Genomic DNA, 23,525 nt, shown 5'->3' with positions numbered 1-23,525 from the left:
AGTCTATCTATCTGTCTGTCTAACTGTCTGTTGATCTGTCTGTCTATCTATCTGTCTAACTGTCTGTCTGTCTAATTGTGTGTCTGTCTATCTATCTGTCTGTCTAACTGTCTGTTGATCTGTCTGTCTATCTATCGGTCTAACTGTCTGTCTGTCTGTCTAATTGTGTGTCTGTCTATCTATCTGTCTGTCTGTCAGTCTATCTATCTGTCTGTCTAACTGTCTGTTGATCTGTCTGTCTATCTATCTGTCTAACTGTCTGTCTGTCTAATTGTGTGTCTGTCTATCTATCTGTCTGTCTAACTGTCTGTTGATCTGTCTGTCTATCTATCGGTCTAACTGTCTGTCTGTCTGTCTAATTGTGTGTCTGTCTATCTATCTGTCTGTCTGTCTAACTGTCTGTCGATCTGTCTGTCTATCTATCTGTCTAACTGTCTGTCTGTCTAACTGTCTGTTGATCTGTCTGTCTATCTGTCTAACTGTCTGTCTGTCTGTCTGTCTGTCTATCTATCTATCTATCTATCTATCTATCTATCTATCTATCTATCTATCTATCTATCTGTCTGTCTGTCTGTCTGTCTGTCTGTCTGTCTGTCTGTCTGTCTGTCTGTCTATCTATCTATCTATCTATCTATCTATCTATCTATCTATCTATCTATCTGTCTGTCTGTCTATCTATCTATCTATCTATCTATCTATCTATCTATCTATCTATCTATCTGTCTCATCAGATTCTACTAATAATGAATCAGACGTTAATGTGTTTAGTAATGAAATTAAATGTAAAAACTTAAATACTAAAATATAGTCGAGCTATGGTGAGTTGATGCACAACTTTTTTTAATTAACATCATTAAAAATGACATTAAGAAAGTGTGGGCTATATTTGAGGTGTTTAACATTTTAAACAACACCAAAAACACGTTTTTAGCATTTTATTTAGGCTATGCATTTTTCAATGTATAGATCATAAGCTGTAGGCTAAACAACTACTGTGTGTTTCAGGAGTCACTGACATGTCAATTATCCTGCATGTTCAAAACACTTCGCCATTTCAATCAATAGCCGATCAAACATCACAATCATCCGAAGCGTAATCCGTTTAACACGAGCGTCTGAAAAGCAGCCCGTTTCCGCTCTTCCCGCCCGCGGAGGGCTCGTGCTGCGGATATTCCGTCCTGAGTTTCGTTTGAGGTCCGTTCTCGCCCTGAGCACGAGCAGCGGGACTGAAGCGCGCCGCCGCTCTGAGTGCGGAGCGCGACCCCGTGACACGCCTCCTCTGATTTTCACATTCCATTAGGTAATTCAATAGCAGACAATTAGACTGACCCGCCACTGGCCCACCCAACGGGACACCGACGACACATGACCCTGGTAGGCCACCGTTGCAGAGGATAGGGGTTCTGTGCCATCCATCTCAGCCTGTGAATTATTCATTATTGTTATAGATAAGCAAATTATTATTCAAATTATTATTTTTATAAAAAAGAAAAAGTCACACCTATATTTTTAACAATGTGATCTAACAAAATGTGCCTTTTCGTAATTATGTGAATTTAAAAAGAACAAAAAAATGTTTTATTTGTATTATTATTTTTTTAAAATATAAGCAATTTATTTCATTTATTTGTATAATAATAATAAAACATTGTACCGAGATAAGTATGCCAAATCATTCAAATCATATTTTTTTAAGTTTACAGTTTTTTTCTAGTCATTTTAGGTATTATTATTATTAGCTTTATTATTAACAATATTGTATTATTATAGCAGACATTTAGATAGATAGACAGGCAGATAGACAGACAGACAGACAGACAGACAGACAGACAGATAGATAGACAGACAGACAGACAGACAGACAGACAGATAGATAGATAGACAGACAGACAGAAAACAGACAGATAGATAGATAGATAGATAGATAGATAGATAGATAGATAGATAGATAGATAGATAGACAGACAGACAGACAGACAGACAGACAGACAGACAGACAGACAGACAGACAGACAGACAGACAGACAGACAGACAGACAGACAGATAGACAGATAGATAGATAGATATGGATGGATATATATAGACAGACAGACAGACATACAGACAGACAGACAGACAGATAGATAGACAGACAGACAGACAGACAGATAGATAGACAGATAGATAGACAGATAGACAGACAGACAGACAGACAGACAGACAGACAGACAGACAGACAGATAAATATGGATGGATATATATAGACAGACAGACAGACATATAGACAGATCGATAGACAGACAGACAGACAGACAGACAGACAGATAGACAGATAGATAGACAGATAGATAGATAGATAGATAGATAGATAGATAGACAGACAGACAGACAGACAGACAGACAGACAGACAGACAGATAGATAGATAGATAGATAGATAGATAGATAGATAGATAGATAGATAGATAGATAGATAGATAGATAGATAGATAGATAGATAGATAGATAGATAGATAGATAGATAGATAGATAGATAGATAGATAGACAGACAGACAGATCTGCAGTAGTTTTCATAAGTGCAGACGCTGACTCGCCCGTTCTCTGCTGGTCTGATGGGTCTGAATGACAGATCACGCCTGCGAGTGACAATGTCTCGATGAGCGGACATTAACACCGGCGCTGATGGGCACTCACTCACTCGTCTCTTCCCTTCCTCTGTCTCTTTATTCTGCGAGAAAACGCGAAGCACAGCGCCTCGGGCATTGAGCACAATGGAGAGCTGAAGAGGGTGGGACGGGGGGAGAGAGACCCCATGTTTAACTGAAGCCTGCATGGGGGAAGGGAGGGCGGCCTTGACGAGATCAGATTAAACAACAATACAAAAGCCCACCGCACTCGCCTCTTATTTATTTAGATTCTAATGAATGGGGAGCGCTTGTGTCAGCTGAAGAATTCTAATATCCTATAAGGCCTTCGCCGTGTTAAATTAGAGCTAATGGCCCGTTTATTTCGGGATTTATTTGAGGAGATTCGGGAGTGCTGGGCTAATAACAATATGTCATTTATTAGCATTCAAACTCTCGCATATCTGAGCTTTGCTCTCAAAGAGACAATGTCTTTTTCTTATCAGTGGTTAACAGTATCATTTTCTTTTACTATCTCTTCAGAATGGTACATTTTATAGTCTTCAGATAGGCTAGTGTCTGTTTTGATTGAATTTGATCCTCATTTGCTACTGGTTAACACGTAGCTTGAGAGTTTCAGATAAAGTAAACCCGATCACTTTTATTCATTTTATTTGACAAATATACCAAAATATATATGACCAAAGCAGCCAGAACATTTCCGTTGTATGTACTTTTTTCCTGTTGTACCTATGCAATCCTGTTACACACTATTATAAATAGTAAATCGTGTTGTTCAATATGCTGCTGTAAGATTAATAGTTCATATTATTTACACCTTAAGAGCAATTAGGCCTATTTTGTTCCTAAGTTTAGAAAAACGCCTTTAGCACTTTGAGAATTTCTTCATCTAAAAAAAAAAAAAAAAAAAAAAAAATTAAAGGACGATGTTGAACGTTTTCTTGTGAGAACTTTCATCAAACATATTTTAAGAAAGTTTGTCCATGACCCCATTTATTTTTCATTCTATATGTCACTTGACATGAGACTTAGATTTAGACTTTTTGGACAACAAATTATTGTTACACAAAAGAGCAACCATTTTGATTGATATGCTGAAAAATTAAGGGGCGAACGTTATCCAAGTGTTTAAAAAGCTCTTGTTGGGTGGGATTTTAATTCTTACTTTGTTTAATCTATTTAATTGAAAATACTTTTTTCATCTGATCTCTCGATACAAAGATATCTGATAGAAAAAAAAGCAAATAAATGTAAAGTCTCAAAGGGGCTGTTTTGGGACCCTTTGCTATATACTGGACATCTACATTACACGAATCGTCCGCCTGTGGATGTAGGACTCCGAGCACGTTCCCGAGCTCTTTAAGCGCGTTCCCCAGCGCAGTGACCTCCAGGTCGCCTCCCCGGGGATGATGCTTGCGTGTGGGGGGAAGGGTTTGCCCGTCAGGCTGTGGCCAATACATCCTCCGTCAAAGCCCCGAGCAATCCTGTTACACACGCAGCTCGCGCGATTATCCCGCTCCTCTTCCCGGCGCGACAAAAACAGCCTCTCGCGCAGAGCCGCCACATCACTCATCACATCACTCAATTACATTCACCAATATTCTACTTAAACTAATTATTATTTAAATGCACTATACGTCATCCTATAGCTATCAAATGAATGTTCCAGGTTTAGTTACTCGCTAAGAATTATAAATAGTAAATCGTGTTGTTCAATATGTGCTGCTGTAAGATTAATAGTTCATATTATTTAAACCTTTAGCGCAATTGGGCCTATTTTGTTCCTAAGTTTACAAAAACGCCTTTACACTCTAAAAAAAAAAAAGGTTCTATATGGCACCAAAAATGGTTCTTGGCTCGTAATCATAGGGGAACCTTTTTTAGTGCTATATAGCACCAATTTTGGTTCTTCAGAGGTTCTTCACCGGTTCTTTGACTAAGGTGCTATATAGCACCTCTGAAGAACCGCCGAAGAACCACTGAAGCACCAAAATTGGTGCTATAGCACTAAAAAAGGTTCCCCTATGATTACGAGCCTTTTTTTAGAGTGTAGCACTTAAAAGATCGTGAGAATTTCTTCATCTAAAAAAAAAAATTTGAAAGGACGATGTTGAACGTTTTCTTGTGAGAACTTTCATCAAACATATTTTAAGAAAGTTTGTCCATGACCCCATTTATTTTCATTTTATATGTCACTTGACATGAGGCTTTAGATTTAGACTTTTTGGACGACAAATTATTGTTACACAAAAGTGCAACCATTTTGATTGATATGCTGAAAAATCAAGGGGCGAAGTGTTGGAAAAGCTCTTTTTGGGTGGGATTTTAATTCTTAATTTGTTTAATCTATTTAATTGAAAATACAAATTTCTTCTGCTTTAAAAAAAAAAAGTTACATTCGTGTCTATACATAGCCTATCTATAAGGTTTAAACACCCCATAAATCACCCTACCACCTCCTTCTCTCTTTCTAATATAAGCCAAAAATACCGTTTTGTGGTTTTCCAGAAGCCTCTCAGCGGCACTGCCGATTAATTTTGTTTACGGAGCCCGTGCGCTGCGCGAAACACCCCCTCTCGCTGTATTCTACACGGGCGCATCGAGTCGTACAGAGGGAGCGCAGCCTACTGGGTTTATGGTAATTGCGGTTGTTCCCCCGACTGGCCTTCTGGGTAAGAGAGAGAGAGAGAGAGAGAGAGAGAGAGCGAGAGAGACAGGCGTCTTGCGCTCAGCTTTCATTCCCCGCTGCACGCGCTTACAGAAAGACACGCATACACAAGCAGCAGTTGCGCGAGCGTTCAGCGCGCCAGGGATATCGCGTATCGGAACCGGGACAAAGAGACGGGAAATTTTTCCGCGGTCGCTCCGTCAGATTAAAGAGAGAGGGGAATTCGTGCGGCAGTTTTGCTGGCCAATGGTCCGTGAATTTGCGCGTGAGGACCGGTCCGTGCACACACGAGCAAACACACCGCTGCCGTTCTCGCGGCGTGGCTCTCGATCGCTCGTTGTCTCGCCCGAGCCCAACATGGCGCTGCGAGGCGTCATATAGCAGACTTGAGTTCAGTTCAGACAGAGCCCCGGGGATTTTTCGCCACCTGTGCATTCACGCGATTCCTGTCGAAACGATCCTCTTCTAAATCTAAGGAATTACGTTCGACCGCTTCTGCATGGATGTATATGGATCCCCTATACGTGTTTTTCCAGGAGTGGATATTCATATTCGGCAAGTCCGGAGATACTTTGAACTTCTGAAGGACTTTCTTTGAAAACAAAGAAAAAACTAGGGATGCGAGAGTGACCTAAGTTATACGCTACAGAGTAATGCCGCGTTCAATCGGAGCATCTGATCCTCTTTGTTTTAACGGGAATCTTTGCATATCTTCAAAAACTAAAATACCGAAAACTTTCATTTAAAGAGGAAACCCCATACGTTCCGTCTGACTCAATGAACAACAGGCATCACTACATTCAGGTAAGAACATTTGAAGATTGTGTTTTCCGTGCCGTATGTTTGTTCCGTTACATTGTCCGGTGTGTGCAACGTACGACCCGTTCCGTGCGTACCTTTGGCAACGCTAAAGATGGTTCGTTCGCGATACTTAGAACTATTTTAAACCACGAATCCGCATATAGTCCTCTGTTTTGACACATTTGACATTTCTAGCTTGAAACCTGTGATTGTTGACAAGTTTTCAACACATTGTCCCCGGGCTGACTGGTGTCGCGATCGTGACGATGTTGTTGACATTTCTTGTTGGTGTTGGTTGTTTGTGTTTGTTGTAGCAACTGCTTTACATTTTAAAAATCTAAATTAATTTGATGTACTGTCAGACTCTCTTGAGAGTCTAGCTAACAAACCGTTTCCCACGTTACGGGACTTTCCTTTTTTAGTTCTGACCTTTTTTCGCTGTGCATCACCGTCTATTCAAAGCGAAAACAAATCGTGGATTTGTGGAACTGTTGGTTTCTGTGAAATTCACGTGTGATAATTTTCTCGCATTGAGTAATGATACGCGCTCGCAATGGCGCATGGACTTTCTTTTTCCGATCGGGATACACCGCGAGCGCTATTGATTTCCCGAGCCTCGCCCTTTTATGACGGTTACCAGCCTTATATGAAAATTAAGAAATTGTTCCTTGCGGTCTCTTGCAAAACTGTGGAAAACGAGAAGTTGATATGGCATACGTTTGGAAGTCACCTTCACCCCCCCCCCCCATTAAGCTTTGTGAGGGGACCGAAATGAAACATTATGTACAGAAGCCGCCAACGAATTTATATAAAATGAATTAAGGGTTTCATATAGAGACATTGAAGCGAAAAGTTCGTCAGTAAAAGCGCTACGTCCGTCTTTGGTCAATCGAAACGAATGTTGAGGAGACACTTCGCGACCTTCTTGCGCTCAAAGTTATTCGCTGTTGTGTCCGGGACGGGTCAGTCATAGAGGTTTGACGCTTTATTAATCTCTTTGTCCTCGACAGGCGCGGCCGTTTGCACGTCTTACGATCCATATTCTTCACATTATTTGTCTCGACTTCGAATAATCATCCACCGTGTCACGCGTACTGACAGTGCTGTATTCTCGCGCCCCGAGGCTTTCTTTGTAGGAAAACCCTATAGGGCCGTATCCAAGTTGTTAAAGAGACGTGATGGTATCCGAAAGTTTAAATCCCAGAAGGGCTGATCAATGAATCATTATCACTGTGCAGTGAATAAGACACCTAACACCATCCAGGTTGACTTAATGAGAGCAGTTAAGTCACTCTTAAAAGCTAATTACTAATTAGTACTATTTGTGAGAAGTGTAGACAAAAATGGTTTTGCTAAAGCGAAGGCTATTGTTGTTCCCTTTGCTGAGGCAAACTTGGGCCTATGGAGGCCTATAGTCATTTTTTTAGTCAACCCCGTGGGTTAATTTTTCACAGAAGTCTCGTTTCTAAATGGTTGCGACGCGCTATCCTGCATAATTAAAGCGCCGTGGACGCTATTAATCAAACATGTCAGAGCATATTCCTGTGGAAAGAAAGCCCTGGATCCATCCATATTTTCATAGGCTTGCCTAAACGGCTACCACAGATTTTTGGCATCCAATGACAGTCAATCTACTGTCAATTTTAAAAGTAGCCTACTCTTAAAAGTCGTTCCTCAACATCTCTTGTCACGGATATATTTCGTGAGTCGACCCATTGCTTCTTTGGAGATTAAAAGAGTGCTTGATGTTCTTCAAATCAACGTAGACTTGATATTTTTCTAAAGAACTGGGCAAAGTCGTCATATGGAATCATAAAATCATTCTAATTGGAAGCTTTATTCGTGTATTGACACGGTCAATTGAATACGACTTTTTACTTTGTCCCAAATCACACATTGCGAACTTTATAGAGTGGAACTGATGACATTTAATGTGATATAAAACCCAATCATCTGCTCGTTATTTGTCCTAATCTGTTCAATACAACCTAATCGAAACTTCTCAAATGACCCCCAATTTTTTATTTCATACACATTCCCATTTATTTGCTTTTGTAAATGACATGTATTGTTTGTGTACGAACTGGCACTTATATTGGTTGTTTTCCGCCGTTTATTCGGTCCGGTCCCCCGGCTCGCCCTGCCGAGACCCTCAGCTCTCCGGGTTTGTTTATTTATAGCCCGTCAGCTCAGTGTGAGCTCACGCCTGCTCTCCTCACCCACGGAGCCTGTCTGCTGGAGACAGACCAGCCTATATTCCGATGTCAGCGTCAGATTTGCAAGAGAGAAAGTGTGACATGTCTACCCCGTATTGTAAGGCTCTATACATACCCGCGGGTGGAATTCAGCCCGACAAGTCATGGCCTGAGTTAAACCGGTGCCACAGTTCGCAGAATGTTTTAAGTGATTGATGTTGGCCATGAATCTGGCAGAAATCAGACCATCAAAATGATCCACATGACAGAGTTTGGCTGCATTTGAGGTTACGGGGATATCGTATGATATAGGGGCATTAGAGGCCAGCCCAAAGCGGTTAACATTTGACTTTGTGTGTATGTTTAACAACGCGATATTGAATGTGTGTTTCAAGTGAGATAATAAACTTTGGTTTGTTCCTGCATATTGTCGGACAAAAGGCCGTTTCTTATAACATCTTGCTAGTTAGAATTGAAGTTATAACCTGGAGCAGTCAATGGACTTTGCACATCTTGGGTAAAACAATTTGCAAAACAATCTTTAATAATATTGTGTTGCCTATTTAACACTTGAGTATCAGTGAGCAGACATCCTCATGGAGTTGCTTTCTTTACTAAATCGTATTGCCAAAGTTTGCTTTTGTCTTGGCAACCCGGTTGGTTTTATTCGCCAGCGCTTAGTTCGTGTGAGGGTGGAGGGATGCACTCGGATCGGATTTCGGAATTTGGCTCCCGCTGGAGACGTCACGGTTTGATTGAAGTTTCTTCTCGGTCCGAGCGGTCCCGCGGGACGGCGCGCGCTAAAACGGGAGAGCTCTTCTCTTCGCTTCGGCAGCTTTTGTGCCGCAGCAGGAGCCCCGGCGTGCACGGATCGCTGCGCGCTCCCGGAGCGACGCCTACCCATGAATACATTGTTTTCTTTTCTTTGCTCTGTTTCTTATTTCTCACACCTTAAAAGCTGAAATACAAAAACATTGTCGTCGAGATAATAGACTATAAAGCTATGGTTTGAAAATGCCACCGTCAGATTTGATTAATTAATGAACGGAGACGGTACATAATCTAATACCGGATTTGCTCATTATCTTGTGCATGAGCTAAACTGGCACCTTTAAGTCTTCACGAATTTCTTTTAGGACTTTTGAATTTCTATTTGTGGTGATCTGCAGTTCTCACACATGTTTTCATATGAACAACCAGTCACTAATTTAAGTCTCACGAGCCTTATGACAAACATAACAGTTCTTGAGTGGAACTGTAACTTAGATTAATTCAGCGACCAATCCAAAAAGTGTTTGATTCACTAAAAAGTACCCGATTTAATAGTAATCCGTGCGGTAATCTGAGCACAGGTGAAAGAGTCAGTCGTGTATATATATATAGCCTACCGGTTGCACTAAATGTTTCTCCCTGAAAATATTAGCACAATAAACACTGTGAAACTTTTTTTTTTGCAGTGTTCGGTCAGAATGCACTTCAATGACCTTAACGGACTCCAGCGTCATTCGAATATCGAATATAAAAACGAAACCGGATCCGAATAAGCACCGGTTCTTTGGTCCCGCGACCTGAAAGTCTCAGAGAACCCAATTCGTATCGATTTGATGCACAAGCAAGAGGGGGTTAGCGAGGACCAGCGCTGCTGTAGTCTCTAGAGTGCACGCACGCAACCCTCCATTTCAAAGCAGCGCACGAGGCAGACGGGGAGGTGAGAGAGCGAGAGAGAGCGAGAGAAAGAGAGCGAGAGAGAGAGAGAGAGAGAGAGAGAAAGAGAAAGAGAGAAAGAAAGAGAGAATGGCTGCGGGGGCCGCACGCGGAATGTGTGCGCTGCCAGCGCGTGGGGCTCGCAGCAATTCGTATCGCTTCTCGCAGCTGAATGTCTGCAGGCAAATAATCACTTTTGCATTAAATATCCGCGCCCTGCCCGCGGAATGTTTTGCTCGTCATTTTCTTCATAATGAGCCAGCCAATGCACAAGCGCATATAACAAACGAAAAGTTTTGTGTTGTGGGATGCGAATGATGCGTGTTGTCTAACCCCTTTGACTAGGCCTATAATATATAATTAAATGTTGTTTCATTTTTTTGTCAGACGGAAAGAGTGCGCTATAGATTTATCTGTTGTAGCCGTTTTTGAGACCTTTTCTCGGATAAATGGATGTTTTCTCAGGACATGTCCTGTTTTCAAGTCCTGTCCTGGCCCTAACAATTTTCTATCCACACAGAGCGGGCATACTTTAAATGTATTGAAATTAATAAGGAATCTTTGAGTAAACTTCGAATATTATCTCATTGCCGGGCCGAGTGTCCTGGTTTTCGGTAGTCAAAATATGGTCACCCTAATTTAGTCTGTCTCAGGGGTTGATTTGATAGGTCACGATAATACTAGCCTATCTTGAGTAGGCTATTATTTTCTAATGCTTTTTATACGTTTTATCGGGTTTAAATAAATGCTTATTCCGGGCCTGAATTTTCATTCTTAAGCTATAAGTGAAATAGGCCTACATGTTTTGTGTAATTTTTAGTCAGGCTGTATTTTTTCCCTTAAAGTGTCATGCGTGAAAATATTATGGACCGTATTTGGACCAATTAGTAGTCTTATATGCTGTAAATTAGCCTACATACGCAATTAAATTAATACAAAGCCAGATAATTTTTTTGTGTGTAAATAACGCTGTGGTGAACATATTTAACTCAGTCCTTTTTCCCCTCAAAAAGCATTTTTTTTCTAATGATCACCTGCGAAAAGTCAAGAGCAACTCAGTTTAGTCATTTTAAAATTAAATATTTTTGTTTATAATCACCGCTCAAATCTCCACATAGCCTAAAGTGTAAAGCAGAAAGGCCTTTTGGTTATAATGTGATAATCTATGATAATTATGTACTAGTGTCAGAACGCGGACGGATATTTTAGCAACTCGAAGCATGACACACGTTCATTTTAAGTTAGACATTGGACGCTTTAGGCGGAAGGTAATAAAGATAAGCTCATACCTTCCAGTTCTTCTTGAAATGTCGCGCTTTAATGAAAATATCTTAGGGCTGCCTTGTGTTGAATACATTCTTTTCAGTCATGGACGCACGTGATAGCCTACACTTAGGGCCTACTTTACGTTTGTCTTGAAAAGCCTTACTTGTTGTATTCCCCCTTCATTCGGCTTTGTTTTATCTGCTGCTTACGGATATTATAAAACATTTTACTGCCACTTTAAGAGAGAGTGTCTGCGCGGCGGACGATAGACTTGGCGATCTGCCACAGTCGGAGAGCTGATGGCGGAGATCTCAGCGGCCTTCCTTTCTCTACACTTGATCCCTTACTGCAAAAACTCACACCTCAGGAGCTAAACATTTAACACTCTCTTTCATGCTCCGCACACTTTATAACATCATCTCGTGTTCTTCTGTCAACACCGACCTGAAGCTTCACGCCTGCTCTCTGAGCCACACTGTCGGGCGGGCATTCAAAATAATTCGTTTTATTTACAAAAATAAGTAGGCCTACGCGTTATTGATGTTTTGCGTTAGTCTACTACACCTAGTTTTCTTTCATTTTTTATTATTAATTCGCTATAATTTTTATGCATTTATTATTATTTATTTATTTGTGAGCTGAACATCACGCGCTTGAAAATTACAGCATTTACTTTCTTAAGCGCGGCCGCGCGCGTTGACGGTATTTAATAACGGCGGAGGTAAAGAACGTACAATACGACGTAGCAAAGTTTGACCTTTGTATAGTCTTTTGTTTAGTTTATAAGCCAAGGTGATTAGAAACAAAGTTAAAACAGCCGATTCACCTGCATTAAATGGCAGACAAAGCGCCCGGCGCGCTTGGCTTGTGATTGATGTCTTTGAGAGCGGAGGTTTCTTTCCTCCGTGGGGGGTGAGTACCCCTCTTACCGAAGCGCCCCTCAAATGCATAATGTCCTCGCCCCCGCTGGCGGAATGAAAGAGAGGGTCACAGAGGGGACGGAAAATGAGAGCGCAGAGAACGTGACTGAATGGCCAAGGCGAGTGGGTTTCTGCTGCGCTCCCCACGGCAGGGTCGGATTAGGTTTTGAGAGAAGGCGAGGATGGGGGGAAGGGAGGCACACGCTCCGGGAACAGGGACAGAATTTACGTTTATTAACTTTAATGGCGGCTTAATGCTGGTGTAGTTATAGGACAATAATTCACCTTCACGAGTAAATGCAAGAGGGTTGCGAGCGTGCGTGTAGTGTGAATAATGCATCCTTTACCGCATAAACGCAACTGCTTTTTTGTAATTGCATTAATTTCGTTTAAAATATTTTTAGCTGTTGTGTGACTCAGGTTGCTATGGGAGTGATGCACGCACATCTGTTTGTGTATGTGTGTAGGTTGGTTTGATTGATGACAGAGGGCAAACTGTCTCACTCCTTCAATAGCAGTGACTGTGGCCATGTCTCTAGATAAGCTCTGGGTCTGCGTTATTGAAATCTGGGGTCTGTAGAGCCATCAATAACAGAGGCGCAGCTCGCCTACTCAACAAAGCTCCGCTGTAATGTCTTGCCAAGCCGTGGGGCTGGGCAGTATTCGGGGAGGAGGGGGGGTTTGATTACGGCTTTCTCCGCTGTAATGATGACACTCCCCCCCCCCTTTGCGTTGCTCTGTGCGAGTACAGAACACAGAGGGATTCCTTATCAGAGCACTTGCTCTGAGATAACAAGGCATGTGGCCCGGTGACCGTTTGTCGAGGTGGAGAAGAAGGCCAAGGCCTCACCATGAAGAGGTCCTTTCTTATTATCCCTCTCTCCGCTCGCGTTAGCATGCCAATTTCTCTGCTCCGTAATCAAGGTTCATATTCACTCCAGTTCATTGTGTTTACCCGGAACGGTATATGAATAAATAATAGAATGTGGTAAATATTCAGTCTTTAGAACTGCATGATGTATAAGATCTTTTTTTTCTTTTCTTTTTTCCCCCCAACAGAAAATTATCCTAATGGGATGTTGAAGACCAGAGAATCTGTTGAGAACTAACAGAGAAGATCGAGTCCTCATTCAAAGCATGGTAAGCTTTTCATACATACACGCACTTGAATATAAACAATGGATATTCCCTTTCAGTTAGTCATGTCTTAGAACATCTTTTGTGTCGTAGTGATTTTAAACCGATTGAAATATATCAATCTGTCATGCTTGTAAAGTGCATAAGCACTTGTTTTCATGCATTATAATTCTCCATTGTTGACGGATGCATTCTGTCAGAATGTACAAGCCAGGACTGGCATAATTTTAACTCCCAGGTCGCGCTCAGGTATGATGGGAAGACCGATCTGTGCTGTCTACCAGACTTCCCAGAAAACATAAATCAAAGCTGCTGCTTTGCCCATACTATAACCTCAATGCAGCTGACATTTAAGAACAAGTTCTGCATTCTCCTGTTGTGACCTTGACCAGTGCAATATATTGTGAATTTGTGGTGTCCTTGTAATTTCCTAAACTTTTTAAAACAGTGGGGAAAATGTGTATGAATTTGTTTATGATTAGCGAGTGAGAAGTCTGATTTTGTATAACATGAACACATGTGATGTCTCTTATATGCTGTGATTCAGCTCTTACCACATGCCGTCTCTTATTTCCATGATAAATCTGTCATCTCGTTTAGTGAAAGGTGAATTAATCTGGATTGGCCTTTTGTTCACATGTCTGTCTGTTGTCTGAGTCTTATTGCTGTTTGTTTGTTGTCTCTCCCCTCTCCCACCCTTACCACTTTCTGCTCTTTTGCCGCAGGTGGATGCGAGTACAACCTGCAGAATGAACCCTCTCAGTGCGCTTGGCATCGATCGGGCCAGCCTGATGCGGGAGAGCCTCCGCGTTCATGGAGGGATGGTTTATCCACCGGGAATTCGGACCCTGCCAACAGAAAAGGGCTACGTTGGTGACAGGATCCCCGACTTGCTCTACAAACCTGATGTGTCTCTTGACAGCAGAAAGACAAACAGTTATGTTGGACTTTATAAAAGCTCCCCACCTGGGATTCAGAAGCCGCTGATTGTGCCTGGGACTGGTGCAGATGCTTTAGGGTTGGACAGACGAGGAGATAAGCCGCCAGAACTGAGTCTCAATGGTGGTGGTAGCTATCTGCGGGTTCCCTGGATGAGTCCTTACCATGAAGCTGGAATGTACCCTTTCTTAGACTCCAGTAAATACGCTGCTTTGAACATGTATAAAGCATCAATCCTGTCGCAACCGCCACATTACCTTCCTCAGCATCTGGCCTACCAGTCTCTATGTGCGGGAGGCAGTGCAGCTGGTGCAGAGCGCTTGTTTTACATGCCCCCCTACCCCCCTGCGCCTATATCTTCACCCCTCGCTCCTCCTCTCAGGATCCCCACTGCAACTGTTGCCCCTACCGCACTTTCGCCTATGATGCACCACCAGGACAAAACAATGCAGAGTATTGGTCCAAGGATTCACCATGAGCCCTCAGCATTTGGGCAGCAGACATTACATCAACAGACCCAGCCCCACCACCAGTCACCCAGTGATAGGCAACACAGCAGCAGTGGAAATAGTGCCAAGTCCAACCGGACCCCATCCAGTAAAAACACAAGCAGCACTAGCACTAATGTTAGCAGCAGTAGCAGCGTTGGTGTTAGCAGCAGCGCCAGTTCCATAGTCTCAGTAGACTCATGTCCTTCCCATATTATGCACCCGCCCCGCCCTACACCACGCCCCCCTCAACCACCTGCAGCCCCTCCACCCCCTCCTCCACCTCTTGTGGATAGCACTATGGAGTTCCAGAAGCCTCTGTATAGGAGTCCTTCCTCATCCTCGTCATCAACACCATCGGTTGCTCACCCCATCTACATAAGCAGCATGTCCCAAGAGCTTCGCTCTCCAATTCGGCCGACTAGCCAGAAGCCTAAAGCCAAAGAGGCAACCATGGAGTCCAGAGGTATGGGGAATGAAAGAAAGGGCAGCAGCTCACCTGTTAAGACCCCTTCTGAGAAACCACCTCAACAGGGGCCTATTACCAAAGACCCAGCAGACAAGCCTTTAGACCTGTCTGCCAAAATCATTGACTTCGAAGGACCTACCAATGGGTACCCCCCAAAATTAGAGGCCTTAGCCAAGCTTGGCTATTCCCCCACCGCTCGTTATGGACTTCCCCCAAACAGGGAGCTTTTAAAAGAAACTCTTTCTCCGTCTGTTAGCACTTCTTCTAAAACTCCAGAAAGGCCTGAGATAATTAGCACTTTACCCTCATCCTGGGTCGTGCCAAGTCCTACCCAGACAATCAGCTCCGAGGCCAGTCAAAACAAAGGCTCCAGCATCATCAAGAACAAGAATCTTGAACATGTGGTGCCACAGTCAAGAAGTTCCTCTTGTCCCAGAATCGATGACCAAAACAATGGCTCAAACCCAAGTTCTGCACCTGTCATCATGACTTCATCTTCCCGGCCATCGTCCGTCTCACCTTCCCCCAAGATCAACGGTGAATGGCCAAAGCCAGTTCCCACCCCACCAGAAAAGACTCCAACTAATAACCATGGTGGTAGCCACCCCACAGCTACAAAGCCCTCAAAGACACTCAAAAAAAACGAATCACCTGAAATTGTCTTCAAGCCCCAGCAATCACATTTAGAGAATGGACATGCTCCAAGCCACCTTTACATGCCTCAGGGTGAAACGTATCTTTCTCCCAGCTTAGCATACTCTAACAGATATCTCTCATACCCAGTACCCGAGAGTCTTTCCCTTTCCCACTTGCAGTTGTCAGGAAAAGGGCCAGTGTACCCTCATCCAGTTCTGCTGGGCACTAACAGTCTGTATTCAGCACGTTTGCCACCCAAGCCCTACGGAATCCCACCCAGTCATGGAGAATATCTGACCTACCACGACTCGCAAGAGATGGTCCATCCGCTAATGTCTCCCCACCTGCCCATGGACCACAAAGTCACCGAGCGTCTGGAACTGAGGCCCAGACCCCTGGACAAGCCTTGGCACCACGACGAGGCTCCATACAAGCGCCAGAGCATCGCTGACACAGACCCAGGCTACAAATCCGAGAGGGAGTCGGAGAGGCAAGACATGTTGGGCTCAAAATCCCAGAGCAAGCCTCACATCGTGAATAAAGAGGAGATCGTCTGCATCGACCTGGTCCAAGATGACACAGATGGCAGTCCAGAGCCAGACAAACATAGTGCCATCGATGTCAAATGCAGAGAGCCAGCTAAGCCAGTCGGCAGCGGGACAGGGATGGGAAATGAAAGTGGCAGTAATTCTGAAGGGAAAGAGCCAGAGCTCATGCAGATCTTGCGCTCCAGCCAGCCTCCCGTGTCCTGGCCAACTGAGGTATGCAGTCCACCTCGCCCACAGAAGCTGTCTGACTCTCCTCTGCACAGCCAGAATGAAGAAAGCTCCTCTGAGCATAGCCCACTACCTGACATGTTGGAAGAACAGACACTACGCTGTGCCAGAACCTCCGGCGAAAGGGCCCGAGGTGATGGTGCAGAATTCAAAGTTGATCGGCACCACGCTAATCGACAATATGTGGACTTGGACAAGGACGGTCTAGAAGACACAGAATCTCATGAGGACGATGAGGACGGACACGGATTGTCTAAAAGCAAGAGATCCAGCTTGGCCAAGAGGATAGCCAACTCCTCAGGCTATGTTGGCGACCGCTTCAAGTGCGTCACAACTGAGCTGTACGCAGACTCCAGCAAACTGAGCCGGGAACAGCGAGCATTGCAGGTCAGTTGCACAATTTTGTATGTTGGTTAGGTTGGCTAGCACAATTATGTGTCCTTTTTGTCACATTTTCTGTTTGAGAATCATGTAAGAATGTTATAATTTGAGAACACCTCTCATTTTCCGTTCCCTGGTCAACTCTTCGAGGACCATTGAATTAAAGTTTCCCAGCCATCCTGAGATTTACATCTACACTTTTTTTTTTTTTTTTAAATAGCTCCGTTTCGGCTTTGAACGATCACTAGCTATCCACACTCGGTTATATCGAGCGCCTTGCTAATTACAGATCTCCGTAACCCACTCTCCCTCTCCTGCTCTCTCTTTCTAGCAGTTTTTGAGCCCCTGCTGTGAATCCGTAAAACAGGCGTAAACGCCAGCATTGAGAGAACTTGTACAGGAACGCACACGCTTGAGTGTGTGGTTCAGTCCGCGGCTGAAAGGGTTAACACAAAGTGCCGTCTGTGGCTGCTTTGCCCAGTCGTGCGGAAGCTCAGCTGCCAAATGTTTGTTTTTTGTGTGTGTGTGTGTGTGTGTGTGCGCGCGCATGCCTAGCACATAATGCTGCAGGCAACTGTTAACCTGCAGGTGAGCTCTGGAGACCAGTGTGTGCGGGGCATACCCAAACATAATCACACACCCTTTCTAAAAGGCTTCCATCTTGCGCTCGTTTTTACACACGCACACAGAAACATGCACACCCCCAGGCCCCCAATAGCCATGTGCGCGGTGGCAGCCCTCCCAGCTTAAGTAAAATCCGGCCCATTCTTTCCTGATGGGGAAGATTAGAGTTCTTACCAGCAGAGCGCTCGCCGACTGGCAGAGTCATCAGCGCACACACACACACACACACACACACACACACACACACACACACACACACACACACACACACAGACACACATAGTCGCGCAGCAGAGGGAGAGGCTGACGGAAGGCAATGCCCTAATTTCAGACAATTTGAAACAAGCCCAGTGTTTTCTATGCATTTCCACATATCCTTTTAACGTTTGTATGATTTAAACATCAGCTTTCAAAACCATCATTCTCAGATATATGTCCTTTTGTGTAATGGTGAGGTAATGTTTGTTTGCAGATGTGTTAAATTTGTGTAAATATTCAATTCAAATCATTGAAAAAGATATTGAGCCCCATTCTGATTGCTTAGATGGAAGGATTATCACAAGAGGACAGTAATTTAAGTCAACCAGCTGCGTTTTGGGAGGTCAGTTCATTTTATTTTTAAACTACTAATCAGTTGAAATGAGTAACACTTAGTTTTGCGCCCACAGGCGGTTGTGAAGTTAGACTTTTTTTCTTCCTTTTCCTCCTATTTTAGGGGTCCTGAAAATTGCATGGTCAAATTTGAGTAAAAATGAATCCCCTCACCTGTATCAGTTAGATTTTGTTATAAGTTATTGATAATGCATTTTACTCTAATGCACTTTAGCTCCTGTTCTACTCTCACTGCAGATTTATTTTATGCTTATTCTGTTTTTCCCCCTCTTATTTTTGTTGTACTGGAGCACATGAGAGACAGGCTTTACAGCTGGTGCTCGTAACACTGGATCTGGTTTCACGATTGTGCCGTGTGTGTGTGTGTCTGTGTAGCGTGCGATGATGCGTTTCTCGGAGCTGGAGCTGAAGGAGAAGGAGGGGTGTGTGTCGTCTGCGGCGCCCGGACCGGGAAGAGAGAGGGAGCTGGCGGAGAGCCAGTGTGGAGCGGGAGACTGGGAACGGAGCCAGCCAAGCTCCAGGCCCTCCGCAGCCCTTTCGGCCCTCTCCGATCACACTGAGCAGCTCAACGGTAAGACATGCGCACACACACACACACACACACACACACACACACACACACTCCAGCGCTCTTCTTTCTCTTTGCTGGCTATCTCACACTTTCCGTCTGTCGGGTGCAACTTTTGTGCATTTCTCTCATCCTCTCTCCTGAAATCTTTCCTAACATCCCAGTTTTACAAGCGCTCACTCTTTCTTCTTCAGCCCCCCTTACACTTCCTCCTCGTGTCACTAGGGACGGTCCCTGCGCTGTGGCGCTCCACGCAACAGCGTTAAACCAGCGGAAACGACGTGGTAAACATGGCTTCCGCCACCGCCACCCTCAAACAGGAAGCGCACAAATAAACATGCACATGCTCTCCATCTCTCTCTCTTTCCCCCCCTCTCTCTATGCTGTTTTTTCCACTTGAGCTTTGGTAATGGCCTAATGCCATCAGATTTCCAAATCAACACTTTGCTGCTATGTGACCTCGCTCTCCCTGGTGGCTTTCACAGAGGCGAGGCGTTTCCTGTGCATGTGGGTCAGAGAGTGTGTGTGTGCGTGTGTGTCAGCCGCACAGACAATTAACAGCGCTCTGGATTACATAAACAGAGTGCGCTCAGCAGACCGGCAGTTCCTGTGAAGCTCCAAGGGTTGAAAACGCTACGAAAAACGTTTAAATGATCACATACTCGGCCCCACTTTATATCAGGTGGCCTTAACTACAATGTACTTACTGTGTTCAAATTGTATTGCAAAACACCTTTGTTGATATTGAGGTGGGATATGGGTAGGGTTTGGGACAGGTGTGGTGGTGTGGGTCAGTTTAAGGGTAGGGTTAGGGACAGGTGTGGTGGTGTGGTTAAGTTTAAGGGTAGAGTTAGGGACAGGTGTGGTGGTGTGGGTCAGTTTAAGGGTAGGGTTAAGGACAGGTGTGGTGGTGTGGGTAAGTTTAAGGGTAGGGTTAGGGACAGGTGTGGTGGTATGGGTAAGTTTAAGGGTAGAGTTAGGGACAGGTGTGGTGGTATGGGTAAGTTTAAGGGTAGAGTTAGGGACAGGTGTGGTGGTGTGGGTAAGTTTAAGGGTAGGGTTAGGGACAGGTGTGGTGGTGTGGGTAAGTTTAAGGGTAGGGTTTGGGACAGGTGTGGTGGTGTGGGTAAGTTTAAGGGTAGGGTTAGGGACTGGTGTGGGTCAGTTTAAGGGTAGGGTTAGGGACAGGTGTGGTGGTGTGGGTAAGTTTAAGGGTAGGGTTTGGGACAGGTGTGGTGGTGTGGGTAAGTTTAAGGGTAGGGTTTGGGACAGGTGTGGTGGTGTGGGTAAGTTTAAGGGTAGGGTTTGGGACAGGTGTGGTGGTGTGGGTAAGTTTAAGGGTAGGGTTTGGGACAGGTGTGGTGGTGTGGGTAAGTTTAAGGGTAGGGTTTGGGACAGGTGTGGTGGTGTGGGTAAGTTTAAGGGTAGGGTTAGGGACAGGTGTGGTGGTGTGGGTCAGTTTAAGGGTAGGGTTTGGGACAGGTGTGGTGGTGTGGGTAAGTTTAAGGGTAGGGTTTGGGACAGGTGTGGTGGTGTGGGTAAGTTTAAGGGTAGGGTTTGGGACAGGTGTGGTGGTGTGGGTAAGTTTAAGGGTAGGGTTTGGGACAGGTGTGGTGGTGTGGGTAAGTTTAAGGGTAGGGTTTGGGACAGGTGTGGTGGTGTGGGTAAGTTTAAGGGTAGGGTTAGGGACAGGTGAGGTGGTGTGGGTCAGTTTAAGGGTAGGGTTAGGGACAGGTGTGGTGGTGTGGGTAAGTTTAAGGGTAGGGTTTGGGACAGGTGTGGTGGTATGGGTAAGTTTAAGGGTAGGGTTAGGGACAGGTGTGGTGGTATGGGTAAGTTTAAGTGTAGGGTTTGGGACAGGTGTGGTGGGTGTGGGTAAGTTTAAGGGTAGAGTTAGGGACAGGTGTGGTGGTGAGGGTCAGTTTAAGGGTAGAGTTAGGGACAGGTGTGTTGGTATGGGTAAATTTAAGGGTAGAGTTAGGGACAGGTGTGGTGGTGTGGGTAGGTTTAAGGGTAAAGTTAGGGACAGGTGTGGTGGTGTGGGTAAGTTTAAGGGTAGGGTTAGGGACAGGTGTGGTGGTGTGGGTAAGTTTAAGGGTAGAGTTAGGGACAGGTGTGGTGGTGAGGGTCAGTTTAAGGGTAGAGTTAGGGACAGGTGTGGTGGTGTGGGTAAGTTTAAGGGTAGGGTTAGGGACAGGTGTGGTGGTGTGGGTAAGTTTAAGGGTAGAGTTAGGGACAGGTGTGTTGGTATGGGTAAGTTTAAGGGTAGAGTTAGGGACAGGTGTGGTGGTATGGGTAAGTTTAAGGGTAGAGTTAGGGACAGGTGTGTTGGTATGGGTAAGTTTAAGGGTAAAGTTAGGGACAGGTGTGGTGGTATGGGTAAGTTTAAGGGTAGAGTTAGGGACAGGTGTGGTGGTGTGGGTAAGTTTAAGGGTAGAGTTAGGGACAGGTGTGGTGGTGTGGGTCAGTTTAAGGGTAAAGCGAGGTTTAAGGGAAGTGTAATTACAAATGTAATTACAGATGTAAATACATGCAGGTATTTTTTAAAATGCAAGTACAATGTAAAAACATGTACACAATAGGCGTTTCTCAATGTCAAGGAAGGATCCTCGGAAGCCAGAATTCCGAGGATGCTACGTCATCGACAGCCGTCGAAGGGCTGTTCCAATGTCGAGGATCCTCGGAATTTCAACCAAGGTCTGAGTCCTTCGTTCGAAAAATATGCCATATACAGGAAAGGATGCATACGAGTAGACTTCGCGCACTTAGCGTTCTCAAATCACCCACAATCCTATGCGCGCAGCTTTGCTATCTTGTTCAAAAAATACAAAATATCGGACGTTGGCGGAGTCGGAGCGTTAACGGGGCAATATGCTTTCAAGTGTAACGTTACCAAACATTTGTTATAACCGTAGTAAATATAAGTAAAGTTTAACTTTTGGTGACAGTTGGTGGTGGTTGAGGAGATTCCCCCCTTCTATGTAAAAGCGCTTTGAGTTAGTGCCTAGAAAAGCGCTATATAAATGTAATTAATTATTATTATTATTATTATTATTAACTTTTAAATGCCAGTACAAATTACAACCGTATTGATATTATACAAATGACGTTATTGATGGCTAACGGACCTTTTCACTGACGTAATGAGGCTGACGCGCACTTGCAAGCCTGTTCCATTTACATGTTCTCCGAATGCTAAAGAGGAGTCTCGCCTAGCCTCTGAAGGAAGTGACTTGGAAGGATTAGTCCTACAGAGGAAGGATCCTTGACATTGAGAAACACCTAATAAGTGCATTGTATCAAATGATTCAAATGATTCAAATGTATCAAATGATTCAAATGTATCAAATGATTCAAATGTATCAAATGATTCAAATGTTAGTACATAGTAGTTAAGGCCACCTAATATAAAGTGGGTCCACATACTCTATTCAACAACTTGATAGAGTTCAAGTAATTGATTTTTAAGAAACAAAATTGATTATTTGACTTTGCGTGTCCTTTCTGGATCCTTCGTCCCTCTAATGCCCAGTCTGTCCTTCAACATCCCTCTCTCTCTCTCTCTCTCTCTCGCAATGGCCACATTAACTCCCTCCGGGTGACGCGAATGATGTTACCATGGTGATCTGTTTTGGTGCAGAGTTGCTATGGTGCACACATTGCCATGAATTATGGGATGCATGTGGTGTTAGTCACATGCTTTGTGCGTGTCTGTGTGAGCCTGGGGCAGGGTGGGCTGCATTCTTACCCCGGCCAGTATAAAGGTTGCTCTGTTCGGCATGGAAAGCGTGATAATGAAGTCATTTTGGATGTACAGTTATGCACTGTTGCATATTTTAATTTGATAGATTTGGTTTATGCGTGACTTTGTAAGATTTCAAGCTGCCTAATTTGTGTGTGTGTGTGTGTGTGTGTGAAAGAGAGAAGCGTGAGCCCCTAGCGCCTGTCTTTGATCTGCGCCGTTGCTCTTAGCTGCTGGGAGACATTCTCAAGGAGCGCTTTTCACTGCCACACACAGAACGGGAGAAAGCCGGAGAGGGGGAGGAGAGTGCGAGGAGAGCGAGAGAGGAAGGGGGAGGGAGAGGAGACTTGAGCTGGGTTGCCGCTTGCGCTCTTGGCACGGATGTTTCGGGCTAATTTAAGCTTGCAGAGAGCGCAAGAAAGCGCGCCCCTGTTTGCCGTCTAGCTCCCCGTGTGGGATGGGTGTGGTGTAGTTAGCACAAACACGCAACTGTCCAAGGAGGGGAAGGGGGGGTTGTTTTCCTGTAGTCTCTCTATCTCTCACATCTCTTGACCGTTCTTTTAAACTTGAAAACGGTCTTTCTATGCAGGTGCAACACCAACATGCGCGAACAACAGAGTTCCCGTGCTCCAGCGGTGCGGCCCACCAGCCGACATCCCGCAGTCCCGCCGAGCGGAGGAGAAGAGAGCGAGGGATCTGAAAGGAGAGGAGGAGGGGTCTGTTGGCACGGCGACGAGCAGGAAACGTGCATTGGGTTTGGAGCAGAGCCAAGGCCACCCTGATTGCACACACACCGCAGAAGAAAGAGATGGAGAGAGGCGGACGAGAGGAGAGGACGATAATGGCATCGCGGCGAAGAGAGCAAGACTGATTTCAGGTAGACGTCTGTCTCCAATGTCCTTCACGATGTCTGTCATCTTTTCATCCCGTTCTGCCACTTTTGCAAACAGCAAGTAGTGGATGTTCCGCTCTGT

General features: G+C 44.5%; 1 protein-coding gene across 1 annotated transcript in view; it reads left to right on the top strand.

The window, feature by feature from the left end:
• Window positions 1–5,300: 5,300 nt before the first annotated feature.
• Window positions 5,301–23,525, top strand: part of bcor (BCL6 corepressor) — a gene marked incomplete at its 3' end in the record, with an annotated part of 33,848 nt that continues 15,623 nt past the window's right edge. The window contains exons 1-6 of the mRNA XM_079807091.1: window positions 5,301–6,097; window positions 13,239–13,319; window positions 14,042–17,011; window positions 18,174–18,230; window positions 18,617–18,812; window positions 23,141–23,428. Of these exons, the coding sequence (XP_079663217.1) occupies window positions 13,317–13,319; window positions 14,042–17,011; window positions 18,174–18,230; window positions 18,617–18,812; window positions 23,141–23,428 (3,514 nt within the window). The 5' untranslated portion in view covers window positions 5,301–6,097; window positions 13,239–13,316. The remainder of the gene's footprint in view (window positions 6,098–13,238; window positions 13,320–14,041; window positions 17,012–18,173; window positions 18,231–18,616; window positions 18,813–23,140; window positions 23,429–23,525) is intronic.

This window comes from Gobio gobio (genome assembly GCF_949357685.1).
Source record: "Gobio gobio genome assembly, chromosome: 24".
NCBI lineage: Eukaryota > Metazoa > Chordata > Actinopteri > Cypriniformes > Gobionidae > Gobio > Gobio gobio.
Note: the sequence above shows the minus strand (reverse complement) of the source record. Positions and strands in the feature narration are given on the sequence as shown.